The sequence below is a fragment of the Otolemur garnettii genome, unplaced genomic scaffold (genome assembly GCF_000181295.1).
Source record: "Otolemur garnettii isolate 467f Iridium unplaced genomic scaffold, OtoGar3 scaffold00001, whole genome shotgun sequence".
Taxonomy (NCBI): domain Eukaryota; kingdom Metazoa; phylum Chordata; class Mammalia; order Primates; family Galagidae; genus Otolemur; species Otolemur garnettii.
In genome coordinates, this window is record NW_003852396.1 from 256,125 (window position 1) to 271,051 (window position 14,927).

The 14,927-nt window shown below is 39.1% G+C and overlaps 1 protein-coding gene across 1 annotated transcript in view; it reads right to left on the reverse strand.

Moving 5' to 3' along the window:
* Window positions 1–12,435, reverse strand: part of SESN3 (sestrin 3) — a 75,095-nt gene extending 62,660 nt beyond the window's left edge. Inside the window, exon 1 of the mRNA XM_023511250.1 lies at window positions 12,004–12,435. Within this exon, the coding sequence (XP_023367018.1) occupies window positions 12,004–12,081 (78 nt within the window). The 5' untranslated portion in view covers window positions 12,082–12,435. The remainder of the gene's footprint in view (window positions 1–12,003) is intronic.
* Between the last annotated feature and the right edge of the window lie 2,492 nt (window positions 12,436–14,927).

The following is a 14,927-nucleotide window of genomic DNA, read 5'->3' on the forward strand; positions in this document are numbered from 1 at the left end:
AAAAAAAAAAAAAAAAAAGCTTATCCTATAAAAAGTATTCTGAATGACCTGATTTTCCATTTTTAAATTACTGATATTTATCAATTCTGCTAATCAGAGGAGCCATTTGTTTCTACTGAACTATCTTCCCCTCACGACACTCCCCAACACCAATGTTCACATACGCCCGTGTCAGGCACGCCTCTCATCAAGGCTGCAGGTTGTGAGGTTCACTTATTATGCGACTCGGTTCTTGAGCACCAGTAGGTTAATGTTGGGTGAGGAAGGCGGGCAGGGACTTAGGACTTAACAAAATAAGACAGGTTCACCCTTTACAATTATTTACTATAGAAAAACTATTTGCACTTGTATGTAAGGCCTATAAGACTAAAATTACAGACAGATTACATACATCTGTCAAGTGAGAGGCACAATCTTGGGGACCTTGAGCATCTTTGTGAGACCCACAGTGTGTTGCAGATCACCCCCCTGCGTAGGCACAGCTGATGTTCTCAGGCCATGTGCATTCCGTGCCTCACAGGGAGAAGCACTTAGTGTCTGTTAGATGACCTGTGTGGAGGAATTCACACCGTATTCTGTGATTTATACATAAAAGTCAACAGCCTTCATATTTCCTGCCTAAGAATGTAAAGGTCGGTAAAAGGTAACAGCATTTGACATAGAATTCTGATAAGCATAAAATGGCAATCTACATAGTTTTACCCAAGAAGAGTTGTTTCTACCTTCCTATTTACCTACATGCATGTTTTCCCTCAGTTTTAAGAGTAGCAAACACTAAATAGGTTTCTTGTATCAGAAAATGAACATTTACTAGTTTACGCAAATTTGAGGTGTTCAACAATGCACTTTGCCTTATGAATACTGAAACCTAGAGTTTATAGTTATCTTTAATAGGTATATAATATGAAACTCAACCTCATGAGATTATGAACTGTACGGATTGTACCCTACTAAAACAATAAGACAACACATTCCACACTGCAGCTGAGACTTTACTAATTTCAAGTAACATAAAAAGGTTTGATAAAATAAAAGAATCTGAACATTACATGAAGTTTAGTGCTAAGGTATCTTACTTCAGCTTAGATGCTATTTGTTTTGCTTTAATTCTTTTTTGTAGTGGGGTAAATTTGCTGGATTTGTGTTCCTTTACTAGATTACACCAAAACATTAAGATACACATGTTACATTTCTAATTTGGTATAAAAAGGGAACTTTCTAAGGAGTTAAAATATGACTTTTTTCCATTTATGCTGCCTTAAAGACAACAATGAAAACTAAAAAATATTCCACTCAACTTAAAATGCACCACATCATGCCAGTCAGTACAAAGTGAACGCAGATAAGCCAACCGGACCCTGACGCTGGCCCCTGGTTGTCCCAACCCTACTACTTATCACTGCAAGGAGTTATCCACATCTTTGTTGCCACTACTCCCTGAACACTGCGTGCAACTGCATTAACACAGTTTTCCTCTTAGAATATTCAGCTGACAAACACTTCCAGGGAGTGAACAAACTACAAGGTATTTCCCCCCCAAATCATTACCTTTTTAATGTTGAGTAAACAAGTTAGGAAAAGACAGTCTTCAGGGACACAGTCACTTGGACTTCAGGATAGGTTTTACTCTGGAAACAATGTGATTCTACCCAGTGGCTAGGTTTCCAGGCTAATCAATAAAGGCCTATTGAACACACCTGTAATAATAACAGTTCTCTGGAACCTACCCACATATCTTACTGCATTTCCATGGAGAACTCTCAGAGTTCCAATTTACAAGTAGGAGAATCACATCTCCCATAAATCAATCCCACTCTCCAACACAAACTCTTTGTAAGACTAGAAACTCTTCTGTAGATACAGTATTGTTGGGGCTGCAAAGAAGAAAAGGCCCAGGGAACGATGCCAGTCTTGGGGTTTCTTTTGTGTCCTTTAAACAACATTTTTGCTTTAATATAAAAAGCCAAATGAATGGTGGAAATGATCATCCATGCTATTTCTTATCTTCATAAGTAACTCTTTATTGCAAAAAAATTACCAAGATGTGAGACTATCACAGAGGTCCTATTCAAAAGACATAATACTTAAATGTTTCTAAACACTTTCTTTGGTCACAGATACTATACAGAAATGTTGAATGATTCAATGTTATTGAACTAATTAATACCTGGAGGGCAGAAGGACAGCAAAGTATGTTGGGAAGTTAGGAAAAATTATCTTGCAATTAGGAAGGAATGGTCACATAATCAGGGATTTACAGAGATAAAAGAGCTTCCTAAACGGACTCAATTGTTCAATGAGAACTTTAATTTGTTTCTCAATTGATTTAATCTTAGAAAGTGATTTTTGGTGCATTTCTAATATAAAAATAAAGCAGTAGGATATATCTGATAAAAATCACTATTAATTTCTTGAACAATCGGGTCCTATTAAGTTTCACTAATTTTATAAGAGTCTTTTGCATAAAGAAAAACATGTGACGGTAAAGCAAAGCAGAGTCTATACCTGTATAATTGACCAGGCTTTACAGTTCAACCTGGCTTGAAATCTCCAGTCTACCACTTATTAGTACTCTGCCTTAAGCAGATATTAAGCCCTCTGAGTCCCAGTTTCTTCATCCATAAAGTATAATAATTTTTCATAGGTTAACTGTAATGTTTAAATATGATAACGTATGTAGAGCTTAAATACTTGACGCTGACTATGGTGCATAGGCAGTACTCAATGGAAGCTACTGTTGTTATTGGCATCATACAATATGTTTACTGATATGTTTACTAAATTATTAGTTTACTAATATGTAAAACTAAGAGTCACGTCTCAGATAATTATAATGATCTTCAGTAAAATCCAGCTTTAGTTACCCATGAGGTAAATGTGATCTAAGTATTCAACAAGATATATCTATAATTGAAAAGATAAACTTCATTTCTTCAACTGACCAGTTTCATCCAGTACAAGAAGATATAAAATATATAGCTACAAGTAGCTATTAATTAGCACTGAATAAAGAAAAAATAAATCTTACTTATATACATATTTTGTACTTGTTAAGAAGTCTCTTCTGAGCTACCTAGGAGGCTAAGGCAAGAGAATCGCTTAAGCCCAAGAGTTTGAGGTTGCTGTGAGCTGAGATGCCAGGGCACTCTACCAAGGGCAACAAAATGAAACTCTGTCTCAAGTGAATAAATCAATAAATAAAAAGTAAAGAAGTCCCTTCTGCAAGAAATAATATGGCCCTAAATCAGCCATTTTTATACCTGGTAATACTTATTCATACATATTATTTTTAATAGATTCTTTATAGAACTAAGGTTAAATGCCTGCCATACCTTGTCAGAAGCCTTAAACAGCAAAATGCAAGGTATTTCAACCCACTGTTGAGTTCTGAATAGAAATAAAATAACTCATAATACTTATGTGTCCTTTAAGGAGCAGTCAATATCCTGGCTCACAGACCAATAAATGACTCATTGCTGGGTGGATCTAATACTGAAGGCCAGTTATGGAGTAGTGCAGGCTTATGAAAAATTCTGTTTCACAGTTACCAAGGCAGTGCCTACTGGACACAGGGATCACAGCTGGCTTGGGGGGACTTCCAAAGCAAAGGGCTTGTGGGAAGGTAGGAAAGGAAGGCTTAGCCAGAATTCTGTAATCAAACTGGACACTTAAGAGGTGGCCTACAGGGAATCTTAGAAGTTTGAAGGTATGCCCTTAACTACTCTAAATCACTTATAAACACTAGCAAACTTCAAGACATGGGGCATATGTCCCTTTCAAGGCAATGGCTACTTTACGTTTCTGAGAAGGGCCAATGGCTAAGGCCAATGTCTTTATTCTCTCTCTTGGTGGACAAACATTCTTGCTCCCTATCATAATTCCTTTCATAAAGTGGTCTGATATTTATCTGAAACATTCTCGTGGCCACAATGACAACAAAATGTTCAAAAACAAAACTAAAAAAACACCAGACACCAGTGTACTGTATTTTCTCAAATAATCTTTGCTATTGCACCTCTGAAAATGTTCCTTATAAAAAGAACAAAACAGAGCCTTCAAGAACAGATGTATCAGACATGTTTCAGAAAATCAGAAGTTTTCGTTTTATTAGATACATCTCATATAAATATACCATCAACATGTTTTAGATAAATGTCTTTAAATCACAATCCCATTTTGCTAAGATAACTTAAGTCTCCATTGACCAGATCCCAAGTAACAGGAGAAAGATATATGTCATATACAATATACTAAGTGCTATCCATGCAGATGGCACAGCACTCCAGAGGCTAGAGGGACAAGGAAACAAGTCTGAAGACCAAAGAGGCTTTTTGGAAATGTTACTAGAGTTTCAAAGAAAAGTCCAAAGGACAAATAGAATTCCACATGTTAACTATAGATTTAAACTATAATTTAAATCTACAACTTTAGTTTTTATTGACCTTCTTATAGGTTTAGGGTAACTGTAGGGATACATGGCTAAATGTTTGGGCTTGGTAACATATTTATTTTACACAGTGAATTCTACTTCCTGCCCTCACCCCCTTTCCCATGAGAGTGGTGTCTAAGGGGCAAGTCAGACACTGGGAGTCACTTGTCCATCTCACCAGATGTCGTCAGGAACCCCATAAACTGTAGGTAGTTGCTGGCCCCGTGGCTACAGTGTACAGTGTGCTCCCCCCTACACACACAGAGAGAGTAGGAAGCCCCCATCCCTCTGAGCATTGTGCATTCAGGAACTCCCAATTCAGAGAGGTCCTAGGTGCTGTTAACAGTAGCAAGTTTGTTTCTCTTTGTTGCAACAATGCTTGTTATCAGTTCCCTACATTAATACTCTCTCTTCTCTCCCTGATTCTTTCTCATGCTTTCTGCTTCTGCTGCTTCTCCCACACTTCTCAGCTTTCACCCCCAAAGAGCTAACCTTGCTACTCAAGAGCTTTCTTTCCTTTTTAGCCAAGAACCAATCAATTAGAGCATAATGGACATAATCTTTGTATCTGATTTTTCTTCAGCTGTTATACAGTATTAAGAAGAATATTTCTTATGAGCCAAAAAGCTTTGCTTTTTTTCTCCTCTGGTTTCCACTGAGTGAAAAGATGATTATGAAAAATTGGAAAAACTATCTAATTTGCCAAAGTCTTACTATGGTAGTAGAGGAGCTTCTAGGATGTCACGGAAAGGGTGTTAGGTAACATTTGCAAGTGATCCCCATACAGAATGAAGGTGACAGGGTGGACCTAGCCATAATTTCTCTGTCTGTCACCTTTTTATTTTCCCCACAGAGTTACATTTATATGTACTATAAACTGCCATCCTTAACTCTGGCTCAGCAGTTCTTAAATGTTCTGGTCTTAGAACCCCTTCATGCTCTTAAAAATTGCTGAGGACACTAAAAAGGTTTTATGTGTGGGTTACAATTGTCAATATTTACAACATTAGAAATTAAACCTGAGAAAAGTTCAAATGTTTCATTCATTTAAAATAATAAAATCCACTAAATGTTAACATAAATCACATATTTTATGAAAATAACTTTATTTTCCAAAACAGAAAAAATAAGAAGAGTGACATTTACATTTTTCTAAATCTCTTTAATGTCTGTTTAATATAAGACAGTTGGATTTTCTGCATTCAATCTGTTGTGATATGTTTTGACTGAAGTATGTGAGAAAAATCCAGGCTGACACAGTTGAAAAAAAAGGAGATTAATTGTGAATATATTTCTTTGATAACACATCAAAACTCCACAAATCTACTTCTTAAAGGTTATGTGGAATCTGAAACTATATCCATGACCTTAACTTTCCATATTATATTAAAATCCATTTGTCCATCTTAAATTTTGAATTGATCTTTCAGTTGTAAGATTTTCTCAAAAAGGGAGCAAAGTGACCCTGAATATTCAAGGAAAACAATTGACAATATTCACTGCCAGTGAGAAAAAGAATGGTCAGACACAAAGGTTACGCCCATGGTGCTCTAACCGGGTGGATATTGGCCAAAAAGAAAGGCTCCAAGTAACCCTGTCTTTGTGCCATAGTCATCTGGAAAGGATTGGTTCAATGAATTATGTAGAGCTTTCAAATTCTGATACATTTTGTTATAAAACATCAAGTGATCACATCCATTACTAAGTATCACCTTTGCTCTCAAGGAGTGAGTCTTCAAGGTGGGAAGCTTTTAGGCACGCATGGCAGATACACATTTTCCAAAATTCTAGTTTTTCCTTGAAAGCTTCAATTTTATCACTGACAACAAATACCATCAGTTATTTTCCCAGTATTTTCAGGCTCACATTACTCATTTTTAAGAAAATATTTATCAAATACCCAGGTCTGAGTGACCAAAGTTTGCCTGACTGGTGTTCTTTTAAGTAAAGATTGGGCTACATGGAATGAGTGGCTGGTTCAGCTTGCAACAAAAACTGCACTGGTTTTCTCTTGAGACAACCAGTCTTGCTATGCAGTAGAATTGCTTTATATGTTTCCCATTTTGTCACAGAACATTTTAAAAATGGACACTCAAGGGTCAAGATTTAACAAAATTTAAATTTTTACTGACTCTCCAAAACTATTCTTAAGTAAAAGTGTTCTTTTCTTCCCCACTGCCAAGTGTGTGGTGGTGAACAGTGAAGAATGTACCATTTTGTGGGGGCCCTCCTGTGATTTATACTAAGGGGCCAGTAGTTTTACCCCCACTGCTTTTCCAGGCAGTTAAAAAGGCAAATGAAGTATTAGTATATTTATGAACACTGTTTTCAACTCTCAGGCCCTCTGAAAGGGTCTTGGACATTCACAGTAGTGCAAGGATCACACTTTGAGAATTGCTCCTTTTCTTTATTAGAGAATTAATGGAATTATTAGAGAGATAATAAAAGTAGCCAGCTTATTTTTCTCCTAATCCTCCAGCTGATTTCACAATAATATGTCAAAGAATGGCTAATTCTCATACCTGAGAATTTTAGGTACCCAGGCACAGTCCACAGACGCTGAGGCTGGGAGTGGGATATTCCCTAGCAGCCTCAAATCTGCAGGGGACAACTACAATACAGTTTATTACAGAGGCAGTACTAAGAATTATGTGGACATCTTATTAGTTATGTGACAGATACCATGTGAGAATCAACTAAGGTCAATATAAATTTAAGTTATTATAACCCAGTCCCTTTAAAAGAAAAACACGAAACAGATGAAGAGATTTGGAGAAAAACTTAAGGGACTTTTACTTCCATAACTCTTCTCCTAAACTAAAATAATTAAAAATTCTTTGCTTTACCCTAGATTCATCCCCACCTTTATTGAGCACAATCAACCTTCATTATTACTCTTTTCGAACCAAATTTCAATTCTCTTATCTGCTGAAGTATCAAAGAGGCAATTTATTTATTTGAAAGTCCAAATGAATTGTTATTTAAATGAAGGGGACTGGAAAAGGAAAAGAACACAGGCAGAAATATGGAAGTCAAAAACAAGTGAAAAAAGGTCATTCAACCTAAAAGCATAACATTGATCTCCCATTTACAAGCAATAATAAAATAAGACAGAAAAGTGCATAGTAAGCAAATTATTCAGAATATATTAAAATATATTCCCATAACACAAAATAAAACTAAGACATTTCAGAAAAAAAGAGAAAATATATAGGTTTGTCATTTTCTTTCTTATAGTTATATGTTTTGTTTACCAAGTGCTTGAACACATATTATCTCTTTCAAACTATGCAGCTACTTGTAAGACAGGTAGAAATTATCAACATGTTACAGATAAAACTAAACTTCGAAATTAAAAAACCTGTCAAAGACTTATAAGCATATGTTGTCATTTTCAGCATTACTACATTAGTAACTACAGTGTATTACATGCGTTTATCTATTTGGTGGTGGGTAGTTGTAGGAAGCAGCAGAGAGCCTTTCAGAAAATGAAATCTTATTTTCTGCAGCTTAGAAAACACAAGGCCATATTCCTATCTAATAATATCAAACTGATGGGCAAAAACACAGTACCTACGTTTTCAGCTGATGATACTGCAAAGATCATGAAAAAAAATGAAATCTTATATTGAACCCGAACTGTAAGCATCAACAACTTTAATATATATTTTAGTTATATAGTAATAATTGCTGATAATAAATTTGAGTTCTCACAAATAAAATTTTAACATAAGTAGATATGGAAGGAATCTTTTAAGAAAGAGCAGTGCCTTCATAATCAGTGACAATCTTCCTCTTCAGTGACATAGTAACAAAAAAGTTCAAGTACACACACACACACACACATTCATACATATACACAAAGATGGCAGAGCAAGTTGCAATTCAAAGCCTACACAAGAATAATCTTGTAACAAAAGATAATTGAGGTAGGCTCCAATGTATCTATATTATATATAACACATTTGGGGATAGGTATACTCTTAAATTATAATAGTATTAAAATAACAATAGTATTAAAATAATTTATACTTAAAAATTTAATACAACTTGCTCTCTCTTCTCTTCTCCCCTGATCTCTCTCCTCCTCACTCTCCTCTTCACTCTCCTCTTTTCTCTCCCCTTTTCTCTCCTCCTTGGTGCTGCCCTGCAGCCTCCCTTCCCCACCAATAAAGACCTTTCATACAAAAAAAAAAAAAAAATTTAATACTACTCAAACATTTTAAACCCTGAAGCACTTTAGGACTCCATAGAATGCAGTTTGAAAACTACTGCATAAAGGTTTGCTATCATGAATTCACTGCTTCTTTGATCTTTGACATTTAAGTTTTTCAAGTAAAAAGTGCCCTTGACAATCAAAAATATGTAACACAAGAAAACCAAATTAAGCAAGGCAGAATATAGCTACTAGTGCATAAAGTGAATCCATTCTATTGGCTAAACCATATAAAATTGCTATTACTTGCCAATTTTGTCTATAAACTTGAGGGACATACGGTTAAACCTATTATTTTTCATTTTAATTTGAAAGTATCTTTGTTTATAAAACCAAAAAAAAAGTTGTCAAAACATGATTTATTTACTGAAAGATGAGTGGACAATTTCCTTCCTCAATGCAGTTTGGCATTCCACTTTTGAAATTAAAAGGATCACATTATCTAGTTGTCATTGGAAATTCTTCCAAGTAAAATGTATTATGCTTCGAAACTTATTAAGTGTACAAAGTAAATACAAGCACTTCCTCTATTAAAAACTTTATTGAACTACTTCATTGATAACAGAGCAAGTTAGACTTAACAGAAGTTATAGATTTGAGGATAGTTTTGTTTGCTTATTTGTTTCTAGATGAGATTTATCACTCCTTTCTTCTTACTAACATTCCCCAATTAGGCACATTGAATATTTTTGAGAAGTCACTTTATTTTGTAAGACATTTAGTCAGAATTGTAAAGGCATGTCTAAGAATAAATGTGATTTTCATATACAATACACAATTCAAAATTCAGATACTGGGTTAAACATAATAAACATAAGGAAATAAATTACATATTTCCTTGGAAGGTAATTTCAGTTCCTTTTGAAGTTCCCTTAAAATTCAACACATTGCAACAAGTTAAGCTACTTACTTAGAGAAGGCTTTCTACTACATATAAAGGTGACCCTTCCCCCATCAGTAAAGAGTAATCCACACTGGATGCACATGAGTTTCATTCTTCTATGATGTACTATAGCTTACCAAAATTCAAAGTGCTATTACTCAACATTTTATGAAGCAGACAACACAAGATAAATACAAAGAATCACATTTTGAGAGTTACAGAAGAATTTTACTTAAATTCTTTCTATTAATAAGAAAAACATCTTTATTTGAAACACATTCTTACATGCTATTTTTAGAATAAAGAAGAATTTAAAGGGCTAGATTCTGATTTCTTTTAAGAGCACATAAAAATGGCACTCTTAAAAAAGATACAACTGTTCCCAGTCATGTCATAACTGGCTCAAACAGTCTTTTTTTCACCTAAGTTATTTCAGGCTAATACTTGAATCAATATTAAATACCTTGCAGTTACTAAAAAGTGGAATATTGGCAGAGATGTGCAAAGCAATTATAAAATATAAAAATCTGAATGCCAATTTTCCCCATACTTCTTTTAATAAAAGTTAGACATGAAGATATTCTTTCTAGGTAAACAGAAATAGTTTCTCAAAAGCTATAGGAAAGCTGTAAAGATGCTAGCAAAATGTCATGGATCTATAGCCATAGTTATTGTAAAAAAAAAAAAAAAAGTAAAATATATTTTGAAGCCTAAGATCCCCCAGCATTTTATTAGCTTAATAAGTTGCTAGAGTCATTTAAAAAATTATGTCAGATAGTGCTTTTTTCTTACACAATTAAAAAAAAAAACTTGCTGTCTTTTAAATTAGGCTTGAATTAATCAAAACATGTCTTAAACAACGCAGTTTTTTCATGTCAAAGACATAACTTCACTTTTAAAAGTTAAGAAATGATGTTTTTTAAGAAGCTAAGTTCAGATGGGCCCTGCAGTGAAAGAGTTAACATTCAGCTAAGCTGAGCTGCACCTCTGATCCATTACATTTCTCACAAGCTGCCCTACAATGAGCTGAGCAAGTATCAACCGTAATTTGATCCCAGAGTTTATGGAAAAAAATAACTGCACATAATCAACATGCACATTTAATAAAAGTGTTTCAAGAGAAACATCCAGTAAACACAATTTAAGGCACATTTAAACTATTCGATTAACTTCAAATCTGCAATCCCCTTGCTCTCCTCAAGCTCTCAAATAAAATAGAAAAGAAAAAAGAAAAAAAGCAGCAGCCCTACTGCAGGGAAAAGAGGCTTGAAAAACAACTTTGATTGGCACTTGGCCTGACCCACCGAGGAAGAAAAACAGTTTTTGGACAAAGAGCGCAAATATTTGAGCTTGCTTACTTAAGGGCTTTTTTCCCCCTTCCTTTTTAAAAAAATATATAAAGAACAACCCTAAAGTGAACTGTATTTAGAGAAATTGACTAAAAAACAGTACCATATTCATCTCATTTTCGGTCTTTCAGACCCGATGCATTTGCACAGCTCAGCGATTTTAATTCATTTGTACTGGACAAACAGGAGGAGCTCACTTAATGAAGTGTAAAAATAGAACTTAGGTAAGAATAAAGTGATTATAATGTTACTCAGGAGCGGCTGTTAAGATCTGATTAAAAACTCTTTTCGGTTAGAAAGACACTTTTTCATCTCCTCCTCCATAACACTCCCCAGCCCCCACTCCCCAACGAAGAGATGAAACCAAGTAAGCTCAACAATACCGGAGTAAACTTTCTATCAGTCACTGTGGAAAGCAGCAATAAACTGATGGTGCTTCTGATTTTTCTGGATCAACACGGGCCGGGGGTGCTAAGCAAGGATAACCCGCGTCCACCTCACTCTCCTCCTCCTCCAACTCCAGCCTGAGGAACAGTAAGGTCGAATAGCATTTCCCACGGGAATAAAGTTCAAGATGCTTTACTAGTTCCTTTCGTGGGTGAATTACCGACACAGGACCCCAGCGAAAGCGGGGTGCTGGGCAAAGCGCGCAAGGCAAAAGCAACCGAATAAACAAAAACAACAGCCGCAAGAGTTAGCCTCGGTCAAGCCGAGCCAGGTCCTCCAGACCAGACCAGGCTGCTCTGATTTCACGCCGACCTCCATCAACAGCTAAACTGCACAAGGAGACCAACCGGGTCCTCCCTCCCTCCCTCCCTCCCTCCGCCCAAGGTGCAGACCTGGACTAGCAAGGTAGGGAGGCGAGCGGGGAAACGGACCACAGGCAAAAAAAAAAAAAAAAAAACCCCAACCCCTCAGTTCTAGCGTCTGTCCTGGCAGGGACAAAAAGCACCAGCGGTCCGAACCCTTCACCCGCAACCCACACCCCCTTTCTCGGTCTCCGAGTAGGAACGGTGCCGGGGATCCCTCTCAGCCCAGCCCTGCACCGGGTGAACCCAGGGTCGGGCCCCGACCCCCGACAGGCAGGAGGCGCCCTCTCGGGCCGGACCCCAGGCCGAGCCGGTACCTTCCGCAGCACTTTCCGGCAGTTGGTACAGAGCAGGTAGTTGGCGGCGGCCGACGAGCTGCTGCCGCCCCGGTTCATCGTGGCTGCGGGCCGGCGCCGAGGGCGAGAGCGGGCTGCGGGCCGGGTCCGTACTGTCACTGCCGCCGGCAGCGCCGCCGCGAGCCGGACTGTCCCCCGGTCGCCCGCCGCGATTCAGCCTCAGCCTCTTTGGGGCGGGATGTGGGGATGAAGAGGCCACGGCCCGAGAGCGATCGGCGCTGCCCGGAGCGACCCCCGCGGCGGCTGCCCAAGCGACGGCAGAGACGGCGGCGGCTGCTCCTCACCGGCCCGTTGTTCCTCCCGCCCCCATCCTCCAGACCCCCGCCCCCGCCAGGCTAGGAAGAGCAGTCGCCACCGATGCTGCCGCCGCCGCCGCAGCCGCCGCAGCGCCTCAGTGCGGCCCCGCCCCCGCAGCCCCACTATCTACACCGCCCCCACGCTCTGGTACCGCCCCCCCCCGCCAACCGGACAGCTCCGGCCACGCCCCCAGGACGCCAGCCCACAGCCAATGAGCTCCCAGAGCCTGCCGGGGAGCCGCGCCGGCCAATCGCTGGGGCCTAGGCCGCCTAGAATCTCCGGGCTAGTTAAGTTTATCTCCAAGGCTCGGAACTGAAGGGAGGCGGCGGGTTAGTTAGGTAATATGGTGGGAGGGAATATAGTTTGCTCTGCTCCACCAATAAGAAAAAGAGGGTGTGTCGCATGTAAATATAGGGAAGCTCAGCCTCCACCCCCAGTGTAAGCTGTGCCTTCTCTTCCAGGTCCCAGCCGAAATGGTGGGGAGCGTGAGATAAATAGCAGGGAGCTATAGCTCACTAGAGACTGTAAGACTAAGCTAAGCATTTCCTCATCTCTTGAAAAAGCGGGACGGAGGGGCAGGTTAAACGTTCCTTCCTTCGTGCCGGTGGTTAAGCTTCTCAGCCAAAATCTAAATTTAGCTGAAAAGAACGCTGCAGTCATGTAGCAGTTTGCGTGCAGTGATCTCAAAGAACTTCATGCATCACTTACTGTGAGCCTTGTTTTGCAAAAACACCATTACCTAAGGCTTGGGAAGGGATTAGGAGATAAATATATTTATACAAGTAATGGTAGGGAAAGTAGACACAAAAACTCTGGTTTAGCGGTTTCCTCCTCTGCCTGAATCACCTTCTCTCAGTCTTGTTGAGATGAAAGTTCCTTTACCTTTCCAACATGAAAGGGCCAAAGAGGTTTGTCTTCTCACTCAGAAGTCCTTCCTGAGGCAGCTGTTCCAATATACGCAGAGCACCGAGCCCTGCCTGGGAAGGAAGGTTCAGAGAACAAACTGCTGCCGTTTAAAACTATTAGGCCAGACTTGTCTCTTCCAAAGCTAGAAATGATGAGTCAGGGTTTTAGCGACCGCGTTCTGGGGGGAGAAGGCAGATGTCACTGGGGAAAGCGCTGGCTAACCAAGTGTGGGTAGACTGTGGGCGGGGGGCCGGGAGGGGAGCTATCGGGTCTCCAGAGGGGCCAGCAATGCGGGTAAGGATCGAATGTGGATTCCCAAAGCTGGACGCCCGAAAGCGGCTCCCGAATGAGAACAAAGGGAAGCGCAGAGCGAGAACCTGATTGGTGCCCGGTCCTCACCGGTGTCCTCCGGGCCCGGAGATAACTTGCATCACCTACTGGCACGGAGCTCCGTGCTCGCTGGAGCCCCAGCTCCCCACCCAGCCTCGGCCGTGAACACAGGACTATGCGTTATGACATCACCTGTTTTCGATTTTCAGAACCTGATCAGTATTCTCGGCTTCTCTTTTTTTTTAAAGGTCCTTATTGTTCCAGGATTTGTGAAGGCCTGCAGTTCACAGAATGAATCTGTGGAGATGATTTAAAAGAACTGTTTCACTGGTTTGCGTTTGTTTTCCTTTTAATTAAAAAAAAAAAAAAACTGGTTTCCTCGGGGATTCAGTGTGCTGCTGTGATGTAAAATCAGAAAGGTACACTGGGAGGAGCTGGCAAATTCAGCATTATCAAAGCCAAATTGTGCTGTTAAAACTGCCTAGATCCTCATTTCTCAGCAGCGGTCCCTTGTAGAGACCAACAAGTATACACTAAGTCTACACAGGAACAAAGGAAATAGAAATCTGCCGGTTTCAGGTTTAAATAGATTACCATAAACTGGAAAACCCCCCAAAAGGTCTGAGTTATATGGTTGGGTAAATGTGTTTAGCTCGTGATAGCTAAAGGTCGCTCGATGCTGTGTAGATCCATAAAACCTCGAATAGCAATGGTGTGGGGAAGTGCTTAAGATTCAGTCTGAAGAAACTGTAAAAGCAAGAAAATTCAGCAAAGGAAGGAATTACCACATACCCTTCAATGCAGAGAACCAAGAAATCCAGGGAGAGAAAGTCAGAGACACAGTTTTTCTAAGAAGTGAAACACATATGTGTCCCCATTTAGTGGTAAATTTCTTGGGCTATATTCCTGGCTGGTTCTATTTTTTATAGCACATTTTATGTGAGTACATTTTAAAGGAAAGGAGAAATTGAAGGATGGAGTGAATTTTTGAGCAGATTGAATTTTTTCAAACAGTATTTTAACCCCATATTGTTTTCTAACCCATTCTTCTTATAACCTTTTCTTTTCCTTTTTGCACTTAACAGCTTAAATCCTTTTGGAACCAGGTCCTTCGAGTTCTTCAGTAACTAAATAATCCCCCCAGAAAGGAGATCCAAGAGAATTCTGCCCTCTACAATTACAATCTCTAATAAAGATTACTAAAGAGGAGTTTTAGAGAATGTCTTCAACGGTACATTGTCAGATGATGGCTCTTTCTAACAAATTCCTCCAAACTTTCATAATATTGTCTACAGTGCTGTTTATTTGGCAGTTAACAGTGTACTACACTGCAAGATTTCTTATATTAAAAC